Here is a 13,870-nt window from a genome sequence, read left to right as displayed (position 1 = left end):
GCAGTAGGGAACCTAGACTTCCTCTACAGAAAAGCACAACATGAACTAAGTCCTTCCAGCCCATAAAAGCCACGAAGATGAGATGATCGTGACTTGTGTACTAATAAACAAGACTAGGGAGATGGCTGTGGCTTAACCTGATGCTTCTGGCATACATTGTATTTTTAACTCTAGGATAGATGGAGAGTTCCTCCCCTGTACCAAAAAACCAAATCGCTGAAAATTCAACTACAGTTAAACTATCTTGCTCATACAATGAACCAATAGCAAGAAAAACTAGGTTTTAAAGTGCTCCCTTTTCACATAGGGGAAATTTGCTTCCCTTCTGTTGGAAGCAGTGGCACAGAATATAGGAGTACTTACTTCAGCTTAAAAGGCCTAAGTGAGCAGTTGAGATCAGCCTGGTGCTGTCTGCACTGAAGTGAATTGGGGGAACTCTTCTGCTAGCTCAGCTGTGAAAACAGTAGCAGCTATTGACATGCAATGGCTGAGAGCATCTGCCCTGCCTAGAATGAGGAAAGATTCTCCAGTCATGTGCTACTGGACCTTGTTATTTCAGGACTGATTACATGAGATTACACCGAAGATGGGTAACTGAATTTATCCAGTCATGCTTAAGTGTGTAGTAAGAAAATTTGTTTTCAAGTAGAATCTATCTGCCTTTTTTACAGTGAGGAAACTACCAAACTACACTCAAGGCGGGGGGGGAGGGGGAGCAAAGCTCCTTTGACATTCTCGGAAAGCTTCCTAAAATTCGCAATTCTAGACTGAAAAGTGCTCAGCACAGGATAGGCTAATTTTCACCAGAAATGAATGCTAAAGAGCCCTTTTAAGTCCAATAACTTTATTTTGGATTACAGCAATACTAGTAGTCAAATTGCATCTACTAAAAAGTCATTTAAGATGAATTTTTACAATTCAATTTGAAATACATACAACATTGTTGACATGTTCTACAAACCTCATAAACATACATGGCACTTGACATATTAGTAATTACATTTAGCTAAAATGTAAATAGCGTTATTCAGCTAAGGATTTTTTAGGTTCTTCATAATCTCTTGTGCTGAAAGAAGTGGCACTTAATCGCCACTACACTTGTCACACCAAACGATAGCCCCAAATCTTGAAAATCTTGCAGACTGGCAATACAGCAAGTAAGGCAAAGTAAAGCCGTGACAGCTGACTTGCAAGGAAAAGCTATGCTTGTCATAGCAAAATGATAGTCCCAAATCTGAAAGATCTTGCAGACTGACACTATTAAGTAAGGCAAGGCAACATAAAGCTGTGACAGCTAGCTTGCAAGGAGAGGCTAACTTACAGCAGTCTAACAGTCTTTCCAGTCACAGTCAAGAAGTCATCATCAGCCAAGGCACGAAGTGCTTCTTCAAACATTTCCTTAGTGACAGCCTTAAAAAAAAGTAGTAAATCAAGTAAAGATGGGGGAGTGGGGGAGGGAATACTTTAAAGACTGTAAAAATACCTTACTTCCTACCAATTTCCTTATCAGGTTTTTTTAGCTTTAGTATGTTCTTTTTGTAATTTGGAATCTGGCCCAGAACCCTGAAGCTGAGCTTGCTATTTCAGAAGCCAGAATAAACGAAGATACAGCAAAGATTCAGCTCATTTATCTGTAGAACTGGCTTTCTGGTCACGTCAGCTGAAAAGTGTCTCCCTTTCCCTCCATAATGTGATTTGAAAACAAGATAATGTTGATTTGGAAAATCACCATACTTTTAAAATTAATGAAGATGTAAAAACAAAGCAGGAAACTTACTGTATCAGACTGTGCTCGGAGATCGTCAAAAAGCTGTTGGTATTTCAAAGCTGGTGTTTTACCCTTTGACTGGATAAGCTTCCTCAAGGCTTGAGCCAACTCCTCTTTCCGCTTACGAGCTGTTGCGCTCATTCCTTATAAAAGAAAGAAAATGCCTTTTAGAAATAAACTAAGGAGGACAGTTATATTTAAAAATTACAAAAGCCCAATAAGCATCCCAGCCTTATCACTATGAAAACACAAACCTGTAGTGAGAATGGATATATCCACAATTCCAGTCCTTGGATCAGTAGCAGACTGTTTCAGTGCTTCCCGATGGAGGCGTTTTGCTTCTTCTACATCGATTGTTTCAACTTTCTCAGAAAAGCGTACTTTAGCATGCGCTTCTGCGAGTCGAATTAGAGACTCAAGCTGTCGAGGATATGCAGAAACCATTCCCCTGCCACTACCAATCTTCCTCATGTCCACATATGCCTGAAAAGAAGAATCATTGACTATTTCAGGAAATCCTGTTATATCTATTATTTTCAGCTGAAACCAGGACACCTTCATCCCCCACCTCTTATTTCAGATACAAGCAATTCTGGCAAGCTGCTCCAAACACTATTTCTGCTCATATACCTTCACAATTCTTCTGCAATGAAGGATAACCACATCACATAAACACAATTCCCTTATAAAGCAATTAAGCCATGATAATGAGTCAAGTTTTGAATTACTTTGAATTACTGAATTACTTGAAAACTTAGGACTAGTCTTAACATAATAGTGCTTCTGTCTGTACTGACACATTTCATTTCAGTAGAATTTTATACTTTTATTAATGTAATAGAACCAAACCCAACACATCTGAAAGCTAACAATCAAAGCGCAAAATGACTTTTATACTGATCGCTGGAGATTTTTAGAGCTGTTTGAAGAGTCTTATACAAAATTATATAAAAATAGGAAGCATACACACGAGGGGATTTTGCCATTTTTGACAAGTCAGTAAGGACTTGGAACATTATTAACAGCAACTCCTTTACCTCAATAAGGGATTGGCTTGCTTCTTCACTTAACCTGGGATTTACGTAACTACGAGCATATGCAATATAATCCCTCAATACTGCCATATCCATGTATTCCTCCTCCATCTTTTCTTCACTTCGGTAGTACAGTGAAACCAAGTGGCGAGCAAGACGTCTGTCATAAGCTTCATCACGTGGATCCAACATTAAAAAGATCAAGTCAAATCTGAAGGGGATAAGAATCCACTGTAAGTGTGTGTACCTTTTTGCCTTTTAAAGTAGTTTGGTTTAGGGGTTTTGACTTAACAAGTACAGGAAGAAATTATTTGATTATTAATTCCTACTCTAAGTAGGAATTACACTATTAAACTGAAAAGATAAATTTTCTAGAATTCTGAAAGTACAGAACAGCATAGCGAATTTGCTTTCATCCTATGGACTTGAAACTTTGAAAGCGAGATGCATTCTACAAAATTCAGATCCCCTGTTCAAGGCTGACAGTTTTTGTTTTCTTAAACAAACAAACAAAAACCACAAAAAAACCCCACAAACACCAAATACACAGAACTTGCTGCTAAAGAAACTGCCCTGAAAGGCAACAGCAAACAGGGCACATACCTATATAATTATTTTAGGCATATAAAAACTGAAGTAAATAAATAAATATATTTTTTAAAGTACTTGCAGTTTAATCCTGAAGAAAATGGCTTATAAATTTTACAAACAATATATTCAACTACACTCAACTATAGGCAGACATGAGTAATTTTTAGCAAGCCAATCATGCCTTTTCATAAGCTTAAATCCTATAAATGGTGGAACTGAGATGCTGCTTAATCCTAGTTTCATGCAGTACACCTGTACTAAGGTAGCATTTGTCACTAAGCAGCTAAATTAAGCAGCTCTTAATTGAAATCAAAGCTGTATGTGTTCTCGGAATACCCAGTATACCATCAGTGTACTTCCAATTTCCAGTTAGTGTGGGAATTCCTCACAAGATGCAACTGCAGCACATAGTTTAATTTTCTATCAGCAGACACTAAATGTTGCTGTAACAACTATTGCCCAAAGGGCTAGCACTGCCACCTCCCCAACTGAATTTTACAGAACAACATGAAGCAGGCACAGATCGTCAGATTCTACCACCTCCAGTGCAAGTTCCTTCATCATCAGCATTTCACTTTAGAAGTTTTGTAGAGCTAAGAAAAACATCCTGAGCTTTTGTTGACATTATCAATACTGTAAGTTTCAAAACAACTCTTTTCTAGGAGATGATTATGAAACAACAGAAAAACAACAACATAGAAGTAAATAAAGAGATCCTACAGATCTCATTACATCTGCTCAAGGTCAATGTCCAAATACTAAAAAGGCAGTTCTCCGCTCACACAGAAGCTGTAAGAACAGCATTTAAAAATAAGTGCTATTGAAGTTTTCCATTACACTACAAGGAACACAGTTGTTCTGTTTTACTATATTTAATCATCTTCACAAGAGGAAGTATAACATCTCATAAAAATGAGACATGCAAGCAGGAGTTCTGTACCTTGACAACAGTGTATGAGGAAGCTGAATATTTTCAATAGTAGTCTTTTTTGGATTCCACTGGGATTCTATAGGGTTAGCTGCTGCTAGGATAGATGTACGAGCGTTCAGTTGGCAAATAATTCCAGCCTGTCAAAATGAAAAACATTTCTGAAACCAGCTGCAACTATATGCCACCAAGACTTTTTTCCCCCAACTTCATGTGATCACCAGTGTTATTAAATGGGTTCTGTAGTAAAAAACTGCATTGCAAAATGCTTTTAGAGTAAAGCAAGAACAAAAGCATCTGGAAATACTACAGTTTGCAACAAAAGCCATATTCTTTTGTAAATGACTTATTACATAATCTAGGATTGATCCACTGACAACAACAACAAAGTGTAATCCTTTGTCATTCTGGTAACTTTTCACTTTCAACTGCTTAGCATATACCATGCTTAGTGTAAAGAACCTGGAATTAAACAGGTGCTTACCTTTGCAATGGAGAGAGTCTGCTGTTCCATTACTTCATGTAGTACTGATCTTGTGCTTTCGTTCATTTTATCAAACTCATCAATGCAGCAGATGCCATTGTCACTAAGTACTAGAGCACCAGTCTGAAGAACCAGTTGCCGTGTTTCTGGATCCTTCATCACATATGCAGTAAGACCAACTGCGCTTGAGCCTTTGCCAGATGTATACTGGCCTCGAGGAACCAGGTTATACACATACTGGAGCAGCTGTGATTTACTAGTACCAGGATCGCCACAGAGAAGAATGTTGATCTCTGCACGAAAATTGCCTCTTCCTGTGCGAGTAAAATCCTTTCTTGATCCCCCAAAAAGTTGAAGCAGAATACCCTATAAAAATATTCTCTTTAAAAATCAAACCATCACCTCTTGTATAGCTAACAGAGCAAATCCAACTGTTGAACTGAAACACTGCTAAAAGTAACACAACTCAAACATGAAAGAAAACACTTGACACTATTTTTAGAAGTCTTTAAAAGGGTTCATCCTTTATAGATATCCTCAATTCCAGTTAATTACAAACATATAGTTAAACTGCTAGGTCCTATGAACTCAGCTTCTAATTAAAGTTTGAAATTAGATTTGTTCCAAATTAGATTCATTTCAAATCTATTTCAAAACTTATGTAATCAAAATTTTGATAACAAGTTCTGCTGACAATAGGAAAGCCAGAATAGACTATTTTCTCTAAGGCTATGTTTAATCTAGGACCAAAGTACTATTACCTCTTTCGTTTCATTAGAAAAGTGCCATTTTTATCAGCTTTTTAGTCAAGATTAATCAAGTATCATTTTCTTTTCAGGAAAACTGCTTTACTGCACACACAACATTACTTAAAAGTTCTTTACTTGCCCATAAAGATGACGTTTAAGGTCTTTTATTTCACTGGAATTTACTAACACTTCGTCCTTTATATTTCCTAAAGAAAGCATATGCTTGCAGTGTTTATAAAGAAATAAAAGTAACTAACTTTCAGTATTTTGAAAGTACTGGAATTATTAGTACAAACATATGCTTGTAATTTTATCAGCTAGAATGATCAGGGAGGATTTTTTTTCCTTTTCAAATTTACTAGATTAAAAATTCACCATTTCCCAGTTTTATTTTTGTATTTTTTTCATCTAGCAGCATATATATGCTAGAAAGTCAATGAAAAGAAGTGATAGGTCAGTGACAATGACAGCTGGAAACAGCAAGGAAACCGGTACACCATGTAAAGCCTATGCACAATTTCTTACAGCACACAAACCTTGCAGAGGCATGGAGTGAGCTATTTGTATTAGTTCTGTTCTCATTCACTTAGAACAACTTGTGGAGGTCAGTAAAACCTGTTCAGTAGTTACAAGAAGTATGACCTGCCCCATTTGATTTTCCTTGAGGTCCCCAATATAGAGTATTGGTGTTCAATGCATGTGGGTTTAAAGCACTTTCAAGTATTAAAGATAGAAACTTTGTATGTTGTTGTGAACAGATTTTTGTCAGAACCTGAAGATCTGCCTTGATGAAGGGTCCCCTAGCTTTCCTCAACTCCTCCCACTGCCCTGATGTGCCTTATTAGTGTGGTGAGGACGTAACGACAAATGGAATTGTCATTATTGTATTTCAATTTCATCAGGAAATCATTGTAAGGTTTTGAATTCAACTTCTAGCCATTTCAGAAATGAAATGTGATAATGTATAAATCTGTTAAAAAAAAAAAAGGAATATACTTGAAGAGGATTGCTTGGTGTCTGACATTACCTTGAGACCCACTACTGACTGTAGTTTATGCAGTGATAAAGTTGTAGTACCTCTGCTGAATATTTATTGGAACAGTCACTTCTTGGATACATCTAAGTAACTGTTTTAACATCCCTAAGTCAGGGTCAACCACATGTCATTTTAAAGCTACTGTTCCCTTGTGAATGCCTCTTTTCAGCAATCACTCTCTCTGTTATAGCTACTTTTCTTTTTTTTGATCACTAGTAATCTGAACATTCAAGAGACGTCCAAGATGAATACTGCAATTAAGTTTTCTGAGTTCTGCTGCTTTCCTACCTTTTCAGTATCTTCCCTCTAACACTCCTTAATAACATGAAAAGGATTATGATACACTTAAAACCAACTCCATCCTGACAAGACCATGGAGTTTTAAGACTGCTCAATATACAGTTTTTTGAATTTGGAAGCCTCAAGAAATTTTTATAGCAAACAGGAACTACAAATGTACTCGCATATTAATGCATTTCTTATAAGAGAAATACAGAATTTGATTCACCTTTTTGATATCTTCATGCTCATAGATACTTGGGGCCAATGCTGAAGAAAGTCTCTCATATATGTCTGCTTTTTTAGAAAGCTCTTTTAGCATTTCCACACGTTCCTCTGTAAACATTTTTTGCTCTGTTTCCTCATCAACACCGTGCAGGCGTTTTGCATCCGTCTTGCGGTAGTGTATTACATCAATGTGGGTCTTATAGACAGATTTTACATTGCTGATCCTTGGATTAACTCGAATTGGGACTGCCCTGTAGATACCTAAATACAATTTTTAGTCACAGCATTAGATATGAAGAAACATAGTAATTCCAAAACCTGAAAATTTTACATCTTCCCTTGAAAAGCTTTTCAAAACAGCCTGAATACTCTAGTCAGTTTATCTCCCAGTATGAGTAAGTCATGTAGAAGTCAATGGAACACACTTAAGTAGTCTAGACCCTATTTTTGCAGGTATGATGTTTAACATTCCTATCACAAGTGTTCTCAACAAGGAAAATGCTTAAGCATTTTTGAAAAAAATTAAGGCTTGATGCTTTTGAAAGTCCTGCACTAATGTCTGAAGTCAGCATTCCCCCCTTTTATAAGTGCCAAGTTTAATAATAGATTTCTAATACATCTCTAACAACTAGCAGTACAGCAGTTGTTTTAAAGCAAAGTGGTTTATAAAAATGTGGTTGCAATACCACAAGACTTACTCTATGTTACAACTCTCCTGGCAGCAGAAACTATTTAAGATATTGCCTCTTCCTCACCTACATTCTCAGAATGACTGAATCGGGGTCAGACAATCTGGAGAGCGTCTAGTCTTGACCATGGGCTCAAACTGGAGTCAACTAGAACAGGTTGCTAAAGCCGTGTCCAGTCAGGTTTTGAACATCTGTAAGGATGGAAACTCTACACAGCCTAAATGGGCAACCTGTGCCAGGGCCTGACCACCCAAACAGTAAAAAAGTTCTTATGTTTACCTGCAATTTCCTGGATTTCAACTTGTGCCCACTGCCTGCCACTGGGTATCACTGAGAAAAGTGTGGCTCTGTCTTCTTGACACCACCACCTGCCCCAACCCCAAATCAGGTATTTATAAACACACTGGTAAGATCCCCCTGAGCTTTCTCTTCTCCAGACTGAGCAGTCCCAGCTTTCTCAGCCTTTCCGTATGATGGAGATTCCAGTTACCATCATGGCCCTTTGCTGAATTCACTCCACTATGTTCACTCACTCCAGTATGTTCACATCTCCCTTGTACTGGGAGAGCCCAGAAATGGACCCAATACTCCAGGTGTGGCCTCACCAGTGCTGAATACAGGGGATGGACCACCTCCCTTGACCTGCTGGCAATACCCCTCCTAATGCAGCCCAGGAAGCTGTTGGCACCACAGCCATCTGGTCTATCAAGCACTGCTTCCTTCCAGTTTTGCTTTTGTCTGCCAGTTTGCTGAGGGTGCACTCTGTCCCATCATCCAGGTCATTAGCAAAGATATCCAACAGTGTTTGGCCCCAGTATTGACCTTGAGGGTATACCCATGGTGACCAACCTGCAGCTAGACTTTGTGCCACTGATCATAACGCTTTGAGCCCAGCAGTTCTGCCAGTTAAATCCATCTCACTGTCCACTAATCTAACCCATACACCATCAGTTTGTCTATGAGGATGTCATGGGAGACAGTGATGAAAGCCTTTCTAAAGTCAGGATAAACAACATCCACTGCTCCAGTCATCTCGTTGTAGAAGGTGGTTACCCACTGTAAATCCCTGCTGACTACACCCAATCACCTTCTTGTCCTTCATATGGTTAGAAATGGTTTCCAGGATTATTGGTTCTATGACCTTCCCAGGGTCAAGATGAGGTTGACTGGCCTATAGTTCCCCAGGTCTCCTCCTTGTCCTAGGAGGGACAATGGATTTCTTCCAATATCTTAGCCAGTCACCATCACTTTTCAAAGATAACCGAATGGCCTTGCAAAGACAGTGGCCAGCTCCCTCAGCACTTGCACATGCATCCCATCAGGTCCCTTTATAGACAGTTAAGATCAGTGAAAAAGTAGGATGCAAATACTCAAACCACATTTTACCTGTGACATTAACTCTATCACCCGGCTGAACTTTATCAACAAGGTCATTGTGAGCAAACAGCGCAACCGTATGCGGGGTCTGTCCAGCTGGCATATCTTCAGGAGACTCCTGCAGTTTGATCTAGCAAAAAGCACTTAAGTCTTAGTTTCAAAAAAGCAAAGCTTTTCCACAGAGCATACAACAGAATCTTGTATTAGCACAATCGTCAGCATTATTTTTAATCAGGAACATTGCTCAAGAACAAAAAAATCCCACACAAACAGCAAAACTGATTACTAATAAAAAGATATGATGAAAATGAGAATTCTGCCAGTTGCTACTGGTATGGCTAAAATGCTCTTACAGACAAGGCTCACCTAGTCCAGATAGAAGTGGACATACTATATATAAAGGGGCTTCCATACAGAAACATTTAAGATGTGTACATAACTTCATTTCATCCTTTTAATGCATTTCTTCTCCAAAGTAGACTTACCCTTTTGATAAGTTGTTTCACCCATTTTCATGATCCAAAACACTTTTCTCAAAACATTCAATCTCAAGATAACATACATTAATGCTATTGATGCTAATAAGGGGGGTGGGGGACCAAAAACTATAATCTGTTTCATTTTAGCCGCTACCTAAGTGCAACATACCATCTGTTTGTCAGAGAACATGGATCGATTGTGAATCAGTGCCATACTGTGCGTTGTGTTACAGTTCTTGCATACTGATGGTTCAGCAATCCTGCCACGATCGATTTCTACTCTGGTGGTGAAAGCGCAAACCTGGCACTTAAAGAATGCTTCTTGCATCTCTGGAATTAACTGGGAGCTTCTGATGACCATACCACTGATGGTGATAAGCTGATCAATATCTACAAAATACAGACTCATGTCATGACTTCATACTCTTAAAATTTAAAATAACCTTCAAAATTTCAGGTTACATTAGTTTTCAGGTGGGAGGTAGACATTTGGATAGGTACTAGTATTTTGTTTAAGACAAAGCAAAAAGAATCATAAATGCGTAGTACAAATATTCTAAATTACATGAGTATTTATACAAAAGAAAGAATCCTTCGCACTTGCAGTACTAAGAACATGAGCAGCTGATGCCAGGAAAGATTTCCTTTATGGATAGATTATTCTGCATTTGGGCTCTAAAGCATTTGCTTCTGAAACAGACTTACATAAACGAAAGACATTGGTCTGGATGGACCACAAGTAGAGTTCTATACGGTCTTCATGTAATTCTATGTTAACATTCAGTAAGTTTATATAAATCCTTAAGATTCTTTTCTAACGTGGTAATCAAATGTTTACCTTCAGGATTTAGACTTCTCATATTCCTAGTCTTCAGTGCATTATAAGGCCTTACTTGAATTTGATGTTCTAATATTGAATCAGGGTAACGATCAAAAAATATCTCATTGACAGCCATGTCAAACGTTGGGATAACTTCCTGTATAAAATTATTAGAAACAGTTAAGCTTACAAGTTAAAAAAAATAAAAAACATACAATATAAAATTTTTGCGTAAAGCATTTTATGTGCTGCTGATCAGCCAGGAATGACCAAAAGTTATGCCAGCTGAGCATTTTCCTACATAACAGAAAACTTGCTGGTTAGGTCGGATTTATTCACTTGGGTATTGCAAAGGGGAAAAAAAAAAAAGTACAAGACTCCAGACACTGCAGCTTACCAGCTAGTTTTGCATGCATGAGGTACCCCTGTAATATCTGCAGTTAACTAGTATGAAACAAGACATTTTATTTTAAGTAAAATAAAGAAGCCACAGAGATTACACTGAACATACAAAGTACATATTGCATTTAAACAAACAAGTTAAAAGCCAGAAATATGAAAGAGCCACTTGAAAGCCAGAAAACAAGTGCACTACTTCACCTGAGGATAGCAGATCAGTTGCCTATAAAGATTTTCATCGAATGATCTTAGATGGTCACAATTAACATTCAGGAATGGTTCTCCAACCATATTAATCTGCAAGGTATTTGAAAAGAAATCTTTAGCTCAATGGCATGCAAGACTAAAACAGAAAAGTTATAGATTTCACTGTGTTACAAGTACCTCTTCAAGTCGTTGCATATAGCGTGGCTCATTAAGATCCAAGCCAATGTCTTCATCCTCTTTAGCTAGTGGATCAATGAAGCGCTGAAGAAATCTCTGAATGTTAGAGGTAACAGGGAGACAGAAAGGAAAGATGAGCAGAATTTAGTAGTACAAACACCTACTTTGTATCAGATTCAACTAATATTTGTTTAAATCAAAACAGCTTTTCCTTTAAAAAAGGGAAAAAACAAGTTGTTAACCTACTTGGAATTTTTCTTTGCATGAGGCTACATTAACATCTGTTCCCCAGATAACAAGCTTTTGTCCAAGAGATTGCTCAGTTGCTACTACATCCTCAGCCAGCTGCATGGAAACAAATTAAGCATACGTAAATATACATAGCTGTTTAGAAGGAAATTGTCAGATTCAAAATCCAAGGCATCTACCTACCCCATCTGAGTGTAAATCAACTTGTCTGGCTTTACGGGCAGACCCGAGATCCGGCCTCTGCCTAACCGGCGTTCCTCGTACGCCACTTCGTGGAGTACCCTCTACCCTGGAGCTGGGTGTGCCGTAAGTCAGAGGTGAACTGATATCGAAGTCAAGAGGAATAGCTATAAAAAAATGTTTTATTGTGATTATCAAGACATTTTACATTTAGAGCAGACTGAAATTCAGCCCGTGCATTCATCTCATCATTCTTTCAACTCTACTGTCATAAAATGAGTAGCGCCAATCAATTCCAGTGTTTTGTTAAAACAGAAGATAACCTTATGTTAAAACATAAAGATATTGCAAGTCTACCTAGAACTTTTCTTTGCATTAACATCTCTTCTGAAAGATCCCAAGTTCTAGTAAAGCTTTGCTAGAAAAACTTTAAAGCGGTCCTGCATTTTGAAAGTACATTGGTGTTCAAGCATAAAAAGCCAAAACGGAGCATTTTAGACGAAACCCATTTTTAAGTATTTTTGGGGCTGTAAAACAAGTGACACGACACCTACCAGCTATGGTGACTAAAACCAATCCTATTTATAAAAGCAAGAAAGGCTTTTTATAGCACTCTCTCTAATTCTTTCTGCATTAATAAGTTTATCCTTTCTAGAAATACACATAAGAGTAAGGCAGAATCCCCGATCCATACTCCCACGGTGACCTGAAGCTACACCAGCAGATCCGCACCCCTGCCACCGACTCCCTTCCCATACTGCTCGCTACACCAAGCTCGAGTGAGAAACTGGAGACAAAAACTCATTCTCTCCCAGAGTATTTTTCAGCCGGATCCGTTCTCCGCGCCAGCTCGCCACACCACAGCGCAGCGGGCAGTGGCCTGCCCGGGCCCCGGCGTACCGGCGTGGCGGAACTGCGGGGGGCTGGAGAAGAGAGCATCGGGGCCGCTGGGGCTCTGCAGGTCGGCGGGCGGGGAGGTGGGCATGGGCTGCAGGTCTCCGGTGGAGGTGGAGTCCTCTGTCCGACGCTTCTGCGAAGGAGGAGACCGAGCATCTTGCGCTGCAAGACACAAGCAGGCCCGCAGCCGGCGTCGAAATCATCGCAACGCCGCCGGAGGCGGGCCGAGGGACGGGCACGGCGGGCGGACAACGAGACGAGAGCCCACCAGGCAGCCGACACCCGCCCACTCCCCCCCGGCCCCCACCTCGCCGCCGCCGGCGAGAGCCGCGGGCTGGCTCCGGCCGGCTCCGGCCGCCGACCCCCCCGCCCCCGGGCCGGCCCCTTCCCACCAAAACCACTTACGAGTCGGGGGGTTGCTGCCCCGGCCGCGCTTGCCGCCGCGGCGGCGGCTGGGCGTGGAGACGGGCGACGACATGGCGCTGCTCCGGCTCCCGCGGCGGTCCTACCTGCGGGGGGTCGACGAGAGGAACGCGAGCCCTGAGCCCCGGCCGGCGGGTTTCCCTCCCTCCTTCCCCCGCTCCTCACACACGCCGAGCGCGGAGCTGCCGGGAGTGGGGGGGAGCGGGGCAGCGAACCCCGCCCGGCGCCCCTACCCACCTCTGCGGCCCCCCGCAGCTCCAGCCACCCCAGGAAATTCCGCGCCAACCGAATCGCGTGCGCGCGCTCTCGCGGGCTTTCTGGCCAATGGGTAGGCGCGATCGCAACGGCAGCGCCCAACGGAGGGAGAAAGGGGGGGATGCGGGACGGAGAAGGAAAGGAGGAAGGAGGTCAACCCACCGGGCCCCCGAGTTGAGGGTCGCGCCCTGCTCGACCTGGTACAGCAGTTACAGGAGTACATTGCAGGGTACTCCTGGTGCTACGAGACGGAGGTCGTCTTCAGCAATGGTAAATCGCTTCCACCCCCAGCCCAGAATGGAACCGCCCCCACCCGACCGAATTTCGCGGCAAAACTAGTCCTGCGGTCTGGCAGGGAGGCATGGGGAGGTCGGAGCAGCCCATTCTCCGAGGGAGGGGGGGAACCTACTACTGTACTGAGCCGGTCCTGCGGCAAGAGACATAAAAATGCGCTCAAATCCTCTTCCCTGCCACTGCCCGTTAGACGATCGTGGCGCCCGTGACGCCTCCCTCTCCTCGGAACGGTCTGGCCGAGGTCTACCCGCGTTTCTCCGGCCCCCGAGTTGAGCGGTCCTGATGTCACAGCTTGTCCCGTGTCCCGTCCGTCCCCCCCTCCCCCGG

General features: G+C 41.3%; 1 protein-coding gene across 2 annotated transcripts; it reads right to left on the bottom strand.

The window, feature by feature from the left end:
• Positions 1–839: 839 nt before the first annotated feature.
• MCM4 (minichromosome maintenance complex component 4) lies at positions 840–13,821 on the bottom strand. 2 transcript variants are annotated; one of them, XM_075023265.1, is made up of 17 exons: positions 13,659–13,821; positions 12,977–13,080; positions 12,575–12,733; positions 11,678–11,841; positions 11,492–11,590; positions 11,246–11,341; positions 11,063–11,158; positions 10,481–10,619; positions 9,812–10,032; positions 9,173–9,293; positions 7,099–7,358; positions 4,806–5,171; positions 4,334–4,461; positions 2,806–3,013; positions 2,023–2,251; positions 1,778–1,911; positions 840–1,410 (listed from the first exon to the last, which is right to left on the bottom strand). In XM_075023265.1, exons 2-17 carry the CDS (start codon positions 13,047–13,049, stop codon positions 1,318–1,320), a joined length of 2,586 nt encoding a protein of 861 aa, XP_074879366.1. In that variant the 5' UTR covers positions 13,050–13,080; positions 13,659–13,821; the 3' UTR covers positions 840–1,317. The 2 variants fall into 2 exon arrangements, with proteins under 2 accessions (XP_074879366.1, XP_074879365.1); XM_075023264.1 differs by lacking the exon at positions 13,659–13,821 and adding an exon at positions 13,232–13,294.
• Positions 13,822–13,870: the final 49 nt, after the last annotated feature.

This window comes from Buteo buteo, chromosome 3 (genome assembly GCF_964188355.1).
Source record: "Buteo buteo chromosome 3, bButBut1.hap1.1, whole genome shotgun sequence".
Classification (NCBI taxonomy): Eukaryota; Metazoa; Chordata; class Aves; order Accipitriformes; family Accipitridae; genus Buteo; species Buteo buteo.
Note: the sequence above shows the minus strand (reverse complement) of the source record. Positions and strands in the feature narration are given on the sequence as shown.